The following is an 18,696-nucleotide window of genomic DNA, read 5'->3' on the forward strand; positions in this document are numbered from 1 at the left end:
ACAATATCCACCTATTTATAAACATTATTTCAGTTTATTAGATTATCAGTGTTTCTATATATGAACATTAAAGCAGTTCATTAGTATATCACAATATCCACCTATTTATAAACATTATTTCAGTTTATTAGATTATCAGTGTTTCTATATATGAACATTAAAGCAGTTCATTAGTATATCACAATATCCACCTATTTATAAACATTATTTCAGTTTATTAGATTATCAGTGTATCTATATATGAACATTAGAGCAGTTCATTAGTATATCACAATATCCACCTATTTATAAACATTATTTCAGTTTATTAGATTATCAATGTATCTATATATGAACATTACAGCAGTTCTTTAGGCTATCACATTGTTCCTATATATATAGACATTACATCATTTTCTTAGTATATCATAGTGTTCCTATATATCAACATTACAGCAGTTTATTAGTATATCACAGTTTCTTGTATATATGAACATTATAACAGTTCATTAGGATATCAGTGTTACTATATATATATATAAGCATTATTGCAGTTCATTAACACATCACAGTTTTTACTATAAATAAACATTATAACAGTTCATTAGGATATCAGTGTTACTATATGTAACATTACAGGAGCTCATTAGGATATTACAGCTCCTATATGTAAACATTATAGCAGTTCATTAGGGCATCTGTGTTTGTACAAATAAATATTATAGTAATTTATTAAGATATCGGTGTTCCTATGTATGTATAAACCTTATAACAGTTCATTAGGCTACCTCTGTGTTTCCATATATAAATATTACAGCAGTTCTTTAGGCAATTACAATGTTACTGAATATAAACATTAAAGCAGACAGATGGGTTTGGGGTGGGAAAAGCTTTTTGTTTTGTTTTGTTTTTAAAGGATAGTAGAAGGAAACTGATAGAAGATAAATTAAGAAGCTTTAAGGGCTAATCAGAAATTGTATAATGTTTTATTGGGTGATTTGTCCTTGTACATGGTTGCATATTAACTGAAGATATTATAACTTTGGAGATATATCTCTACTAATCTTTTTTTGTGTGAAAATTTTTGGGGTGGCAGAAATATTCAGAGGCGGAGACTGCCACCCCTTGCCTCTTCTTAGCATGACCAATGAGAATTATAACATATCACTGTATTCCTATAAAAACAGTCTATTACAGTATTGCAATTTTGTAAAATAAACTTTACAACATGCAGTTAGGATATGGTTGTATTCCAATAAAAAGTTTACTAAGAACAATAAGTACTTTTATCAGTATATATGCAAAGAAACAGGATAGTTAAATTTTTTTTTGTACATTTACTATCCAGTATATATATATATATATAGTAATTAAGTCACTGGTATAATTTGTGGAATGTTACTTACTTTAAAGGTATTATGTTACCACTTTGGAAAACAAACCTGCAGAAAGGCATGTTTTTAGTGTGAAAGTAATGAGTGCAGCAGCTAAGCAACGATCAGAGGTGTGCTTATCTTGTGACCTTGGAGATCAGTGTTTGTATAACAGTGCCATTTTCAGCCCTGGTGCCAAATACTACATTCTAGAATGTTTAGGACCTGGAATTCCAAGAATAGAACTGCGACAAATCGATAATAACAAATTAGGTAAGTTTCTCATTGAATGGATACTGTCAGTATTTTGTATTAAAATCTATTTTCATATGTTTTAATAGCATTACAATATTTTTTCAATTAAGAAATTAAACATTCAGTTTTCCTGAACTTGCCACATTGGTAAACTGTAAAATTGAGCTGTAATTACTTAAGTCCCATTAAGCAACTGTTTTAAAAAACTTTAAAGTTGAGCTTTAGCTTAAAAATTACCTTGTTTATGAGAGTAAAGCCAATGTATTGTAAATATGAATGATTGGAACGAACAAATTCTTAATTATACTGAATTTAAGCAAGATTTTCTTTCCAGTTTATGTGTTGGACAGTAATGATGAATTGCGAGAATATTATGACCGAAAGGCACTGCCAAAAGTTCAAACTTTTCAAGTCCCTGTGACTAATGAATTTAGTAAGTAAATATGTCTATGATATTAAAATATTTTTGGCTAGTTGATTTATTTAATCCTCTAATTTTATTATCAAAGATTTTTCCATGAATAAAGTGTTTGGCAACTACATTGTATATAAAATACTCTACAAACAGACTAAGCTTTAAAAAACTTAAACTCTAGTATATGATAACAGTTTGATACATCATCTAAACATTCAGATTTAATACTATGTTTTATTTATAATACTTTATTGTGCTCTAATTAGGCCTTGTATTATTTTATGTTTTAACATTTGTTTATATTACACTTTGTACCATATTATATATTTATAAAGCATTCTGTTTTAAAAACTTAAGCAGATGTTCAGTCTTTAGGAATTTGTTTTCCTGTTGTACTTTGTCCTTGTTAGGTGTTTGAATTTTGTGCTGTTTTTTAGAATATATAGATTAAAAATCTTTATTCATATTATAGGTGTTTATGATGTATACTTACCGTTTTTATTTGACATTATTATTATGCTTATACTCGTTCATTTGGTATCATTGTGCTAGATTTTTCTGTGTGTTACTCTGATATAGCTTATGTATGTAATTTTATTTTTGATTATGTACTGTTGTGTATTTCTGTTCTGATTTATTGTTGCAAATTGGACTTACCTTCTTTCAAGCAAAATTCTATCTCGACTGCCCTCTAAGCATTGCTAAAAGAATTTTAGTAATCAGTTTAATGCCATTTCTGAACATGTACATATCATGTGACTACTCTCTACCAATAGTATTGTGCCACCTATAATGGCAAAACTATCTTTCTCTGCTATTTCCATTCAATTCCCACTTTTTTGATTAGCATTACACAGCTTAGACGTGTGTTTAATTTTTCCAAGTGTGACTACAGTTTTAGATTGTGCTTTGTTATTTTTTCAGTTGAAGTTTCATCTCACAATTTTTAAAATATTGTTTTTTTTATCAGTTGCTTCCAGTTGTTTCTACAGTTTTGCATTTTTAATATGAATTCGAGATTTAATGTGGTGGACAATGATATTCTAATCATAGATGACAACACACATGGCACAACTTCCCAAGACACAGGATCGACTTTATCTGCTCAGGAAGTTCAAACCTTGGTTTGCAGGGAGTTAGAGTCTTACATTTGGCTGGCAATTTCTTCTCCTCATCCACCTAACCATCTTTTTGAGGTGGCCTACCATCTCTAGAAAGACAATTTGGACTCTATGTTTCTGGCACTTTCCTTTTTTGGTCCATCACAGTCTACACCTGGTCAGGACATTTCACTTCCTACTTCTTTCTTACAACTTGTCAATCAGGTATGTCATGTTTTAGGTGTTTTCCCTAGAGCCCATGATTCCTCCTCTGCCTTATTAGGTGAAACTCCACCTTCAAATTATTATGTTTTTTCTTTCCTCCTCTCTCAGTCATCCTGCCGAGGCCATTCAAGACCATCTATGCAAAGAAGCTATTGAGCGGGTGGTTTCCACTCATCTAGTCCCCAAAAAGATGGGCAGTTGGAGACCAATTATAGATCTGTCCTGGCTGATTTCCTTTCTGGAATCCCTTCGCTTCACCATGGCAGGTGTTTTCACTGGGACTCTGGATGACTAAATTTTCAGTACTCCAGAGTCTCGTTGTTTTATTTGGTTTGTCTGCTGTTTGATCTCTCTCCAGCTCCTTTTGTGTTTTGTTGAGTGATTCACTCGTTTGCTTGTCACCTTCACTCATCGGGTCTTCTCACTCATCATTCCTGTTTGCTTCAACAGGAAACAGCATGAGTGGGTTCTCTGATAAAGTTGGAGAAGTCTGTTCTTACCACCACTCAGTACCTGGTTCATATGAGGTTTTTCTTCAATTCACACCTAGCCTTCTCTTCCTCATCTCGAGGATATGAAATGGGCAGTCACAAAGGCCCTTATCTCTCCTTCTCTCACAGCTCGAGAGGTTCTATCTCTTTTAGGGATGTAGGCTTCCTTGGAAGCTCTCATTCCTATTGGTTGAGCTTGTATGCGTTCATTTCATTGGACATTTCTCAATCAGTTGAACTTTTTCCTGAATCCATTGGACCATCTTGTTACCCTTCCTTCCATGATCAGGGCATACCTAGCTTTGTGGCTTGACAGGGGTTGTACCATGGTGAAGGTTTCCATTCCTCAACCTCATCCAGAGTTACATTTGTTCATGGATACATCTTTAGTGAGGTGGGGCTTTCTTCAACTCTCAAGTGATCTCTGGTTTGTGGTCTGTAGAGGAGTCTACACTCTACATCAACATCCTCAAGCTTTTGGGAGTCTGTCGGGCTTTGACCCATTTTCTTCCGCTCCTGTGGGGCGGATGGTTATGGTCCACTTTGACAACTCCACAGTCATCAATTATATCAACAAGAAAGGTGGAACCAAATCCAAATCTTTGTATTTTTTGACTCTGGATCTTTTTGGGCCAATGATCACAACATGGTGGTGTTATCTTGCCATGTTCTTGGAGCCATGAATCTGGTTGCAGGTCGTTTATATCTGCCCAATCACAGAGTGAACCCTTCATCCACAGGTGTTTTGGTGGGTGTGTTCTCAACTGGGGACATTGCTTATCAATGCCTTTGCCACACACTGTAACACCAAAATTCCTTCCTTTTGATCTCCTGTTCAAAACACCCATTAGCTCAGGATGTAGACACATTCATTTTGGATTGGACGGGTCTTTACTTCTACGCTTACCCTCCATTCCAACTCCTATTCAAAGTTCTATCCCTCATCCAGACCACTTCTTGTGTCATCCTGCTGGTTGCTCTGTATTGGCCTGCATAGCCTCAGTTCCCTCTGCTTTAACATTCACTTGTGCAATGTCCCCTGCCCTTATCTCTTTCTTAGTCTCTCCTCTGTCAACCTCAATTGGACATAGTTCATCCCTATGTCAACAAACTCTTTCTTCATGCTTGGCTTTTGTCCAGTCCCTTCCTCAGCCCAGGGAGTGACTCCTTGTGTAGCATCATTCCTTTCCTGAAACATCAGAACTTTTTCCTTGACCATTTACCAATGGCATTGGTTTACCTTCTGGTGTTGGTCTCTTCACTGTGGCTCCTGTCTTTCCTGTCCTTCTGTTCCTCAGCTTTCCCAATTTTTTGCCTGGTTGTTTGACTAGGGCCTATCCATTTTAGGTGTGTTTAGTTATCAGCCAGCCATGTCAGGCACCTTCCATTTTTCCCAGTTCTGTAAAATTTTATCCTCTTCTGACCTTTCCCTCCTTTTCCATTCCTTCTGTATTGCTTGTCCTTGATGTCCCTTTCTTGTACCAGATTGGGATCCTAATGTGGTCTTTTATGCCCCTTCTCATTCTCCCTTTGAACCACTTGATATATGTTCCTTGTACCATTTTTCCCTTTACAACCTATTTCCTGTGGATGCCATAATTTTGATATTTATGCCATTAATGTTTTTCGTACCCTTTACCATTTCTCTTGTGTGATCATCTACCCTGACTGGTCTTTCCATCCTAATAACTATGTAGCCTGAGAATATAGTTTATCTTTCTCACCCATTTCCTTACCTTCAATTTCCCACCAGTACTCCCATTCCAATCCAGAAAGGCTTCTTTGTTCAGTTTGATCATTGAGGTGTTACATGGCTCATACTGCCTCTTTTGGGGGTTCACATTCCTGACTATTTATTCCTTGGAACCTTTCTGTTTCATTTGATCTGTTTCCAATAACTCTCACTAGTTGGGTTTGTCAACATGTCAGGATGATGTATTCGGACTTGTCCATGGAAGGTGGCCTTCTCCATAATGTTTCTTCACATCAAATTTGTCTCATTACCATATCTTTAGATGCTTGCCTTTGCCCCACATTGTAAGAAATCATTTAGGCTGGTATGTGGACTATTCCCAATCCTTTTTTTTGCTCATTATCTGCATGATCTGGCTGTTTCTTCCTCTGGTGGATATTTTGTCTTCTTGCTATGGCAATTTCGCACATGTCTGTTCATCTTTAAACCTGCAATAAACACAGTAACACTCACAGTTGAGATGTTGGGTTTCTGTAAGACCACTGGGCACTTTCCTGGTGGTGTATATCTATGTATTATAATTATATCTGTAGTGGATTGTCACTCATGGTCTTCATGAGTATAGCAGAAGGTGTTTTCTGCCCATCCCTGCTAATCCTTTGATTCCTTAATTTGGTTTGGCTTGTTTTATAAGAAAAGGGAAACACAGTCACCCATTCCATTGTCTCCTGTGTAATATTCCTCCAGACTCCCCACCACATTTTTACCAGCCTTTTTCTTTGAGTGGAGCATGGAAGTCCTTACCACCCTCAGTTCCCAGTCACTGAGGTGGTGGACTATGAAAGCTTCCTCCTGAGTGTTACTGTACTTATGCTCATTTATCCATTCAGGAGAAGAGGGGGTGAAGCTGGTTCCCTACTGGCACTTCCCCCAGATGTTTTCTGCCTGGGTGGACTGCACTGAATAAAACCAATGATCAAATATTATTTGGGGCCAGCCTACATGGGATCCTCATTGTAATTCCGGGCTCCTACAGTTGAGTGCAGTAGAGGCCTCTCTTCTTGTTAATTCTAGTTGCAGAAGGTTTTTCCCGCTTCTACTGTTAGGTTTGAGAGACATTGTCTGCCTCGTAATAATGGCAGCAGGATATCTATGCTATGTTCCTATAATTGGGCAAATGCTGCTCGTCCTCATAGTAATTCCAGATACATGATTTTTCTACCCTGCATTTACAGTTGAGTGAGGTATGACTTTGCCCGTAATACTGCTTACAGCTTTCCCTGTTCTTACAGTTGAGTTGAGGCAACACCAAGATCCCATAATGCCAGGTTTGGTTTGTCTTACTTCTTGCTCCAATGGTGGTTTTGGGAGTTTGTCCACTAACAACTGTTTGCTCACTTCTTCCTTGTAATTCCAGTTGCTTGATGTATGGCACTCTGTTTACTTACAGTTGGGGTTGTTGGGTATCTATAACATAATCCACGTACCATAGCCACCTGTTGTTAGTACATTTTTTGGTTATCTCATTATATATTGATCCAGCTTGCACCTTCTTAACATTCTTACAGTTGTGCAAGCATTACCTTTTCCACCAATTTCATGTTACTTTCCTAATTCTTGGGCGAAGAGCATATCTGTTCGAAGTAGTGTGGTACCCCACAGGTGTGCTTCATTTTCATCTCTGAGCACATTCATTCATTCTGGGCAGTCACTTTCTGCTTGGTTTGTTTTTTGTGAGCCTACACAAACCCCCTACCTTTGTAATGTGGGATTCTAGCCTTTTGTTAAATAAGTCTGTTTCAGAATTTAACATTTTCTTACACTGAAAATGTATTTCTGATAGGTACTTACCTATTCCCACCCTTCTTCCCCTCTAGAACCAGTGTTTTTATACTAGTACCTGCCAATTCTCAAAAGTGGAGATTGAGGGGGAATAACAGAGGCAGATAGTTGTGCTGTTATAGGTGGTGCAGTACTATTGGTGTAGAGTAGCAAGAAACTGGTGGGGTATAAAAACTAGTGTGCTGATTACTAAAATTCCTTTTGCAATGCTTAGAGGGCAGTCAATGATTGAAATAGCCTTTTGTGTGAGAGGGGTAAGTACCTATCAGAAATACATTTTCAATATAAGAAAGTGTTAACTGGTATGCTGTTGGGTTTAAACACCTTATTGTCCAGTATTTAGTTGGTAATGTGATTTACAATGTTTCTGAATTGTTTAATTAGTGCTGTTTTATTTGTACAATACACCTTCCTGTCCATTGTTTATTTGTTGTGGGGTTTATTCACTCATATTTATTTTTGTTTAGAAGAATATATGGTGATTTATTGTATTTTTCTATTATTTACTTACATACTTTTGTGTTCATACACATAACTTTCCTTTTTATTTTTGAGTTAGTTTTTATGATTTACTCTGCTCTCCAGTAGTTTAATTAAATGCTGTTGTATTTTTGCTCTTTATCATCTTTTTGCTTGGTTTTATTAGGCTGTTGTATTTTACATCTGTCCTGTTCTGTTGTTTAGTTAGGTACTGTTCTTTTTTTTTTTCACTCAAAAAAGTTTTACTTCATTGTTATTTTTGGTAGTTACAGGTGCATATGCTTAGTGAAATTTATATACTTTACTGTACTATTGTTTTGTTTTAAAGTAAGGTAAAGGTCTTCTATAGTTGTTTTTCACTAGTAGGGTACAATGTGTTTTAGTTACTGTTCTTTTATTTTAACAAATACTGTTGTATTTATACAATTTACTGTTTTTTCATTTAAATAAATACTTTGTTTTTACATTACTGTTCTCTTGTCTATATCAGATTCTGATGTATATGTACTGGTTTTTCTTTCCTTATAATGTACATATTATCAATAAATTAGGTGCTGGTGTCCTTTATTGCACTGTTTGATTACTTAATTAGGTACTGTTTTGTCTTCCACTTCACTTTCATTTTGTTTAAATGAGAACAATGCAGTTAATTAGACACATTTATGTTTTACTGTGCTGTTTTTCTTCACTTATTTTTCTGTTAAGTTTATTGTATTTATCTTTTTCTTAGTTAATTGTTGTATTAAAATTATGACTTATAGTTAGGTCTACTTCTGTGTTTCAATACTTTAGTATAACTTACATACACTTTGTGTTTCACCATGCCATTCTTTTATTTTATAAAGTGTTGTTGTGTATGTCTATAATTTTAATAAATTAATCTTTGAACATGCTTTGTTTAGGAAAGTGTTTCTTCTTTTTGTTGTCTAGTTAATATTTTTTTTTTTTTGGTTTTTAGATGCCATTGTCCGACTGTTTCTTCCTCCACAGCTTCGAGATGATGAAATCACTAAATACCCTTTGGTGGTTTATGTGTAGGTATTGAGTAACATAGGATAAAATGTGAATAGTGAAAGATATTACTATAATACATAAGCTAGCATATAGTAATTTTTGTACTGAAAAATGCTAGTTTCTCTCCTCAAATCCTGAAGATGCCTGAACAATCATTACTTTTATTTCTATACTAAAATTCCTTGTTTTGATGAAATATTTTCATGGACACAAAATATAATTATAATGTGCTTTTCAATACAGAATCACTTTACCCATTTTTTTGGTTAGTCAAACTTTTCAATGCAATGAATTTGGTACACAATGGCACAGTGTTGTTGCCATCACTATTATAATTACCATTACTTTACTTCATTGTGTACTTTATGTGTAGTTTTATTAAATAAAGTTATTTGTATATGAGTTTGTTTGTCTGACCGTGTAAAATTTTTTTGAATAGACCAGGATTTATCAATATTACAATAATAAAAATTCAAATGAAGGGTATGAAAACTACTGCAAATGTTTTGTAGGTCACAACTAGTATTCTTTAAATTTGGAAAAACTTTCAAATGTAAGAAAGTAAATATTTTATAACATTAAAACAGTAGCTGTTATATAGTAATAAAATTTTTCAGGTTGTTCAGCCCTGTTTCACTAAAGAATTTGATGCTTGTAGTGGTTATTTGATGTATGCTTATTAGTGTATTGAAAAATGCTGGAACAGTGGTAGTGGTTAGCAAGTTTATTGGCATAAAGACAGACGTTGGTATCAGTCATTAGATGTTTCTTTATTAAGATATAGAAGGACTGTATGAATGGTTATTAGAGATGTTATTAGTGGTTATTAGATATGTTTATTGTTATATGGAGTGATGATGGTAGTGGTTGTTAGATATATGTTTATAACACGTATGTAGTATTTGGTAATTTTATTCTGAATGATACATGAGCTAAATGGTCATGTCAGAGACCCTATGTTTTGGGCATAATTGTCCCTACTGTAGAACTGCTGATCAGATGGAGAGCAAACATGACAGCAGCACTTGCTGACCATATGGTTACTTTCAGTTAAATAGTGAGTTTGACTATTATTTTTATAACATGTTCACAGCTTAAAATGTGGAACATGTTCAGTGACACTTAAAAGTGCTTGAATCTTGAACACTGAGTAGTGCTAGCATTTAGAAGATATGTATAGAATGGCTGTGATAGTTTTTGTGCTATGACTTTTATTTCATAAGGAGTTTGTTATAACTTTATATAAATTACAACCATTCATGCAATACTGTCTGTGTATATAAACAAAATATTTTTATTAGGTATTGTGGCCCTGGCAGCCAGATGGTCACTGAAAAGTTTGATGTTAGCTGGGGAACCTATCTTGCAAGCAGTAAAGGTTTTATCTACGCCATTATTGATGGTAGAGGAAGCGGTAATCGTGGTGATAAGGTGTTGCATGAAATATATAAAAATCTAGGGAGTGTAGAAATACAAGATCAAATAAATGTTGTCAGGTGAGAGAAAGTCATTATTGCAATTTTGCCTGGTAAATTTAACCACAAATATTTATTTTCTGGCACTGAAAACGTGTTTTGTTTGTTTCTGGTAATAATAGTTGTATTTCCTGGTTAACTGCATCCTGAGAAATGTTTATGTGTAATGTTGCCTAACAGCAGTAATTAAATTTCACTTTTTGTTAACTATTTTAACTCCTTGTTTTGTGTTATTTCAAGAGAATAGCTAAACTTTGAGGCACTTTGATTGTATACATGTCACAATAGTGGTAGAAATAATAAAGCTATCATACTGTATACATGGCAATGATCAGATCTTATACAAGGCAGAGCAATGGAAAAAATAACTACTCTGTTAGAGTGGATTTTTTGCATAAGAGTTGTACAGTATTTTATTAAACCATAATTTTGATGCATTAAGAAAAAATTATTTACTTTTCTTGACTGTATTCTTGGCACATTCCTTAAAAAAAATTTACTTTTGACATTGTGTACAAAGCACAGCAGTTGAAAAAATCCTTTATCAGTTTATATATATCAACAACAAAAACATGCTTCACCAAATTTATTTGATGCTTACTATTAAAAAAAATATTTGTGTAACTTATTTATGATAAGATGTCTGTCAACTTATAAGTTCATTTTATTGTGTAGTATGAGTAGTTACAGTAGTTTTTAAATCAAACAGGAGACTAATTTAGAATTTATTCATAATTGTATTATACATATGAGGTAAACATTTCTGGTAATTCAAGGATAAACCTAGACACAGGAGCTTGATCTCCACAAAATCAAGAGCTTCATGGATAGGGTGACCAGACACCCTGGTTTTGCTAGGACAGTCCTGTATTTGGTAGTTTGTCCCAGTGTCCCAAGAAAAGTTCTTGGTATGCAAAAAATGTTCTGATTTCATGATAAAGACATCAAACTGTTAGTTACATTGAACCACAATGGTAATAAGCTTACTTAACTTGTTCGTTGTTGTAACACTTACTCTCCTGCCACCAAGCTTTGTAGAAAGTTCCATCTGTGCATGGTGAGAAACTCAGTTCTGCTCAGGTCCAAATATGGAGACAGTTAAGGCAGTGCTTCTATGTTCCATATGTCTTAAAATGTTTCAAAATAATGCAAAACCTTAAAAGTAGCATGTTTGAAAATATTATGGATTCTTAAATAAATCCAGCTATGAAGCAGCTTATTTTAAGATGAATTGGGTAGTGAATAATTAAATATTTCTTTGATGTATACTTTGATTAATTTTATTTTGTGTCTATCGCCAAAAAAGTAGTTGAGATTATTTCAAAAACAATGGCAGTGTTAATATATTTGGAAGTATTGTGTAATAGTTCAATAAATTTAAAGTAAATTAAATAAAATTTAAATTATTTTGAATTTGTAATAACCATTTGAAATTAGGGTCAAGGACTGGACTGTTCTGTTTTTTTTTTGGATTGGAAATCTGGTCACCCTATTCATGGATATAATATGCAGAAAGACAGGTGTAGCAACTTGTTGCAGGTTAAATGAAAAAGACAAGACATGGTGTAGAAGTCAAAATAAAATGAAATAAAATGCTTTATTTAGAGTGAAAAGTAAGTACAAGTGATCATTGGAGCAGAAGGACTACTCCAGTTTGTGAAGGAAGTGTAAATAAATGAAAGGAGTTTACCTGTTTTTAAATGAAGTGAATGGAATAAAGTAGTACACAATCAGCAGGTTGGAAAGAGAAGTATTAAAAACTTTGTCACTGAGTCTTGGTGCTCACTCACACATGAACAAACTGTTTCCCTCAAAGGTTTAAATTAAACTGCTTGATGCGAAAACATCAACACTGCATTTACAATAGAGCTCTAGAGCTGACAAATCAGAACATGGGTAAATTAAAACATTTTCTATATAGTAAGTATATATTTATAGGAGTGTAAGGTATATATAATATTTGTATACTACCCAGTTATGCAGGAATATATTTTATTTTCAATAAAACTCACTGTGCATTTTGTTATAGTTACTCTACAAAAATGTTAATACATAGATATTTCTATTTTTAGGTATCTTAGAAGTGAATTGCCATTCATTGATGCAGAAAAAATTGCTCTTTGGGGATGGTCTTATGGAGGTTATGCCACAGGCATGGCTTTGGCTACTGATACAGATGTGTTTCAGTGTGGTTTATCTGAAGCTCCTGTTACTAACTGGTGCTACTATGGTGAGAAACATTACATTTCACATGTTAATATGATGTATAATTTGCTCTAGATTAGAGAACATGTCATGGTTAATTATGATATGATATATAGTTATTTTCTATATTATTAACATAGTGTGACTAAAAGTAGGCAGAGTTTCTGTTTATTAGTTGTTTAATAGAGTAACAATAATATATGAAAAGTATATACAAAGTACTTGTCATTATAATAATTCCATAGAAGCTGAATAGTATTCTTTGTTTTTAAATGAAAGTTTTTTATTTTTAATATAACTGAACTAATTATTTTTCTGTCAGTATGAGTGCAGAATATAAAAGCTGTTACAAATATAATGCTTGATAAGGAGAAAGAAAATTTTAAAATGAGTATATGTACATGTGTGTACAAATATTTATATATATTTTAGATAGAGTACCTTATATCTTCCAATATGATACGTCATCTTGGCACACAGAATAGTTTTATTTCTTGTGTGTCTTGCCTATGAGATTTGAATGCCACCAGCCTTGAGCTAACCCCCACCTAAAATTCATATGTCTAACATGAATTACACTGGTGCATGATAACATCATCATGCAGCAATAGACCTTCACCAGTAGGAGGGCAACACAACCCCCATGTGTGGTAATTCCCCTTAAGCACTTGCACTAGAAATAACTTCATTCTTTTCCTCAGCATTACCTTGAAGAATCATGCTAATTTTTTCAAGTCTATGACCAATTTACTAAGATTTGCAATTGCCAATGAGATGTAAATTTCATTCTGTGTTTACTTTTGTTTCAAAAGCATTAACATAATGAATTCTCAAGTGATAGTGACTTCTAATTTGTCCTGTAAAATTAACTGAGTTATGAAAACAGGCAGTATTTCTACTATGGCTTCTGGAAGCTCATTGACAGCATGTTGTAGGTTCCCTCATGCATACTGGGCTTTCTCCTCCTGTCCCTTCACCTGACGTCCTTTCTCTTCAGTTTGTAAATGACCAGGAGGACAACAAATTTCACTGACTGCTTCCCCCCACCTGGGTTTCCTATTGTTACCATAGGATAATCCTCAACCTTCCAACCTCTTTCTGGATATGATTTCTCAGATATGTTTTTTCTTCATCTTTAGTCTGTGTCTTTTGATTCTTCCCATTCTTTACTCCATGAAACTGATTATCAGGATTACTTTGTCTTTCCTCCTATGCCTAATGTTATGGTTCATGGTGATACACTTGTACCCACATGCATCATCCCCTTTACACTCTAGACTCTTTTGTCCCAACTTTTAGCCATTCTTTCATAGATTCCTCGTTTTTGGAAACTCTTTTGCCTGCTTGGGGTTTGTAACCCTTTCTCTTCTATTTTGCTCTCTAGTTCCTTGTTTTCATGTCTTCTCCTTTTTCTTGCCATCCTCCCACCACCTTTTATCTGAGGCATCTCTTTGTGCTCTATAGAGGTTTTCTAGAGAGGTACATTCTCTTCTCTTTACCATCTTTGTTTGTACCACTTCTTCTGCTATTTTCCTTTTCTTCACCTGAATGTCTTCAGTAGTGTTTGTGTTTCACTGGAAACTGGAGCTGAATTAGCTTGGCATCAATCCTCATTCTTTTCCTTGGCTTTGTGTCTTTCCCATCCTCACCCATTGACTCCTGTTCCTTGACTGGATCAGTCTACCCTACCCATTCTAGTTTTCAGGACTTTGTCTTCTTCCCATTGTCCTGCTAACCAATATCTGGTTTGTCATTCATTTCATTGGTGACTAGCCTGCCGAGTCAGACCCTCTGGGTGCCTGTCTGTCTCACTTTGCCAGCCTATGACCTCAGTTTCCTACTGACAGATGGGTCTTCATGTTTTAACCTCATTTTCTCTCCACTTCTTTCCTTCCCTCTCTCCCCATCCTGTTTCCTATTCTCCCCCCTCTGATCCCATTATTCTTCAGTGTTTCATGGATTTGGTCTTAGATCTTTTGACTGAACATGCCATTGAGAAGGTATTCACTCATTCTCTGGGTTTTGTTACTCTTACCTCTTGATGGCCTATGTAGGCCTAGGAGTGTTGTCCGGTTATTGATCTATCATTTCTCACCAAATTTCTAGTCATTCTATGGTTCAAGATGGAGAATTTCTCTCCTCTCTGCTGACTCTTTTCACCTGGTCTGTGGGTAACTACAGTCGCCATATCAGATGCCTTTCTATATATTTCAGTTACCCTGTCCTCCCAACATTTTTACATTTTGTCCATCAGAATCAAGTCTTCTACTTCTGTGTTTTTCTCTTCAGCATGATGTTGGAATTTTATATCTTCAGTTGGGTCATGAGGGCTTTAACTCACCACATTCATGAAATTGGGGCTGTGCTTCCATTCCTACTTGGTTAATTGGCTTTTACTTGCCCATTATTGAGATATGTCTTTCTCTCATACCTCCTTTCTTCTGCAGGAGGCTGCTTGGTTGGGTGTGTTGTTACGCTTTCCAAGTTCTTTCTCATGCCTACACTGCATTTAGTATATCTGGGCATTTTCTTTTACTCTCATCTTGGTCAGGTTGAGCCTTCACCTTATCCCCTGTGAGCTATGGACTGTCTGGTCACCGTGGTTTGTATTATCCTTTTCATCCTGCCCATAAAGTTGTTTTGCTTTTGGGACTCTGGCTTCCCAGGAACCATTCATTCCTTTGGGGCATGCACACATGGGCATCTTCCAGTGAATATTGCATGATCAGTGGAATCTTTTGTGGGATCCATTGTCCTTAATTGTGAACCTCCTTTCTCCTCTTCATGAGGTCTTGTCTTAGTAGCCAGACCATGCAACTACCATGATTGGTGTTTTATTACCCCCCCTCGACTGGATCTCCATCTCTTCACAGTTACTACCCTTTCGGGTTGGGGCACATCTCTGACCAAACTATGTCTTTTGGCATTTGGGTATGGGAAAGATGTTCACTTTACATCAACCTGCTCAAACTTCTCGCTGTTTGTCAGGCATGTTCCCATTTCCTAATTCAGCTAATGGATCAGTCTATCATTAGTTATCCTGTAGCTTTATCGACTACCTTTCAACTTTCTCCTTACCATAGGATATTTTATTCCCTTGCCACTTACAAGTTCCTAGCACAATACGGTAGGAAGTAGGGCAATGGTGACACTGTCAGTGTAGTGTAGGTCACCTCTCAAACAGCAGATATGCCCTCGTCTGTTCAGTTGAGTCGAGGCTAGCACTCCCTGTATGGCCTGATCATGCTCTAATCACATTATGCTTATTTGCTTGCCAACCACTTGTATGTGCAAGTGCTCAGATGGCCATCTTCATATTCGCAACATCCCTGACTTGTAATGTGGTATACATAGCAAACCCAGGTGGGGGAAACTGTCAGTGAAATTTATTGTCCTCCTGGCCATTCACAAACTGAGAAGAAAAGATGTTAGCCAAAGAGACAGGAGAAAACTCAGTATGCATGAGGGAACTACAACATGCTGTAATGTTCCCAACAGTCCATGAGCCTCCAGAAGCCAAAGTAAAAATAGGGCCTGTGTTTGTAACTCAGTTACTTTTACAGAACAAATTACAAGTCATCATCACTTGAGAATTCATTATGTTAATCATTGATTTTCAAACACAAGCAAGGCAGAACAAAACTTAAGTTTCATTGACAATTGCAAATCTCAATAAGTTATTTTGAGCGCAATACTTAATCAGAGTTAATGTACATGGAGGTTGTTTTGCCTCCTATTGATGAAGGGCTATTGTTGCATGATGATGTCATCATGCACCACCGCAGTTTCACATTCACATGTGAATGTAAGGTGGGAGTTAGATCAAAGCTACTGGCATCCAAATCTCATAGACAGACGTGCGAGGGATATAACTATTCCATGTAAAGAGTTGAGTATTTATCAGGAATACATTTTCATATTAGAAAAATGTTAATGTCAGGAGTCCTGTGAATACTTAATGTATGTTTTGTTATAAAATAAAAGTATTATGGCTAAACGTTTTATAAGAAAAGGGCATAGAATGTTTATTTGATGAGTATCAGATAAGATATGTAGGCATGTTACATAAGCAGTGACACATTGTTTGGATCTCTTCTGTGATTTTAAAGGTTATTAACACAGATAATAACATCTTCAGATTCTGTTTATACTGAGCGATACATGAAACTTCCAGAAGAAAATTATGTTGGGTATGAGAAAGCTAACCTCTTAAAAAAAGCAGGAAATATCAAGGGTAAAAAGTACCTTCTAATCCATGGAACAAGTGATGGTAAGTTTGTTAATTCAACATTTTACTTATTCATTCAGTTAGAATAATGTTTTCCAACCTTTTCATGCAAAACCTATAGTATGCACTCACTAGATTAAACTGAGTTGAATCTCCATCATGTGAGGGATGGCCTCAGTTATAGTTTAGTACTGAATTTATGAACGCTTGAGGAATGAAAGAAATAATTTTATTTATTTTTTATAAGGATTCAAGCAATTCATTAAAGAAATCTAGGGACAAACATGATTATTTGACCTTTATGAAGTCTGAAATCATACTCCACTAAGCCTTTATATTTTCTGATCTTTCTTTTTCGTTCTTCAGTTGCACAACAGTTGCAGTTGCTGAATATGAAGCTGTAAACTGAAAGACTAATAAATGTTGTGGAATTTTTATGTACATAATATCTGCTATACAGCCTCTTGGTCTGTCAGTAGGTAATCCATGCATAAATAAGCATGAAACTGAAAGTTCTTTGTTTAGGTTGCTAATAACTAAGTAATACAATTTTCTAAGCTTAGTTCAGCTGATAGCCCAGTCTCTTAAACTTAGTGCAGTATGTAATCCATTCTCATATGCATAGTGTGGTATTAGTCCAGTCTTCTATGCTTTGTTTAATCTGTAGTCCAGTCTTCTATGTTAAGTGGAGTACTTATCCCAGTTTTCTATGACTAGTGCATTATGTACTCCAGTTTTCTTTGTTTAGTGCAATATGTATTTCAGTTTTGTTTAATGCAGTATCTACTCCAGTCTTCTATGCATATAGCAGTACATATTTCAGTCTTTTCTGCTTAGTGCTTTATTTAGTCCAGTCTATTTGGTATAGTGCAGTGTGTAGCTCAGTCTTCTATGCATCATGTTGTCCTAAGTCCAATCTTCTTTACATATTGGATAGTATGTAACTATACTTCTCTGCCTAGTACTGTGTTTAATCCAGCTTTTTATACTTAGTGCAACATTCCAATCCAGTCTTCTATGCTTTGTGAAGTCTGCTATTTTTACAGCTTTACATTAACGTCCATCTTTATTGAAAGTTCTAGAACCAACATTGAACACTTTTTTTCATATTATGTAGTCAAACCTCTTCTATAAATAAGTATAAAAATGACAAGGTGATAACATATAAAGATTAGACTTTTGGAGATAAACCACTTTTAAAAACTATGTTAGTAATTTATTCTCTTGGTGATGTTTTGAGCAAATGGTCTTTTTCAAGCCTATTTTATGACCAGTTTCAGTTAATAATATCAGAAATTCTAATCACTTAACCTGATCATGGAGAATGTTACGCAGCGAAGCTTTATATTTCCTTTTGTGTGGAAACAGTTTAGGTTTAAATGTAGTTTACACATGCATTTTTAGAATTTGTTGTGAAAGGAAATTTAGAACTGTTTACTTTTCCATTTGGAAAAGTGCAGTGCTTATCTGGTTACATGATAAATTTGGTTAATTAATATAGATTAACGTATATTCAAATATACAATACTGCAAGATGAAGAAAACCTGTGTTCTACAGATACAGCTATAAAGGTAGATATTTGAAACATTGTTTTTATAATATAGGCAGATTTATTTGGGGGTGCACCTGGAATGCACTGCCCCTTTTCTTGGCATGTTAATGATACTCCAACTACACCTGTCAAATGTAATGCTAAAATAAAATATGTGAAAACATGAAAAATATGGTGTCTCCATTGCTGAAAGGCTACTTGTCTCTTATCCAGTAGGGGATGTTCCCCCTTATAATTCCAGACCCATGGCCCTTCTTGGGTGTTTGGCATCCCCCCTTTCCTAAAGTCCTAGATCTTCTACTCTATAATTGTATTGTGTATATATAATTATATTATATATATATATATATATTATATATATATATATA

General features: G+C 34.9%; 1 protein-coding gene across 1 annotated transcript in view; it reads left to right on the top strand.

Moving 5' to 3' along the window:
* The window catches only part of LOC106461055 (prolyl endopeptidase FAP-like), a 63,109-nt gene that overhangs the window by 39,338 nt on the left and 5,075 nt on the right, over positions 1-18,696 (top strand). Inside the window, exons 10-15 of the mRNA XM_022387893.1 lie at positions 1,393-1,625; positions 1,942-2,040; positions 8,812-8,887; positions 10,169-10,363; positions 12,415-12,572; positions 16,686-16,817. Of these exons, the coding sequence (XP_022243601.1) occupies positions 1,393-1,625; positions 1,942-2,040; positions 8,812-8,887; positions 10,169-10,363; positions 12,415-12,572; positions 16,686-16,817 (893 nt within the window). The remainder of the gene's footprint in view (positions 1-1,392; positions 1,626-1,941; positions 2,041-8,811; positions 8,888-10,168; positions 10,364-12,414; positions 12,573-16,685; positions 16,818-18,696) is intronic.

This window comes from Limulus polyphemus, unplaced genomic scaffold (assembly GCF_000517525.1).
Source record: "Limulus polyphemus unplaced genomic scaffold, Limulus_polyphemus-2.1.2 Scaffold889, whole genome shotgun sequence".
Taxonomy (NCBI): Eukaryota; Metazoa; Arthropoda; class Merostomata; order Xiphosura; family Limulidae; genus Limulus; species Limulus polyphemus.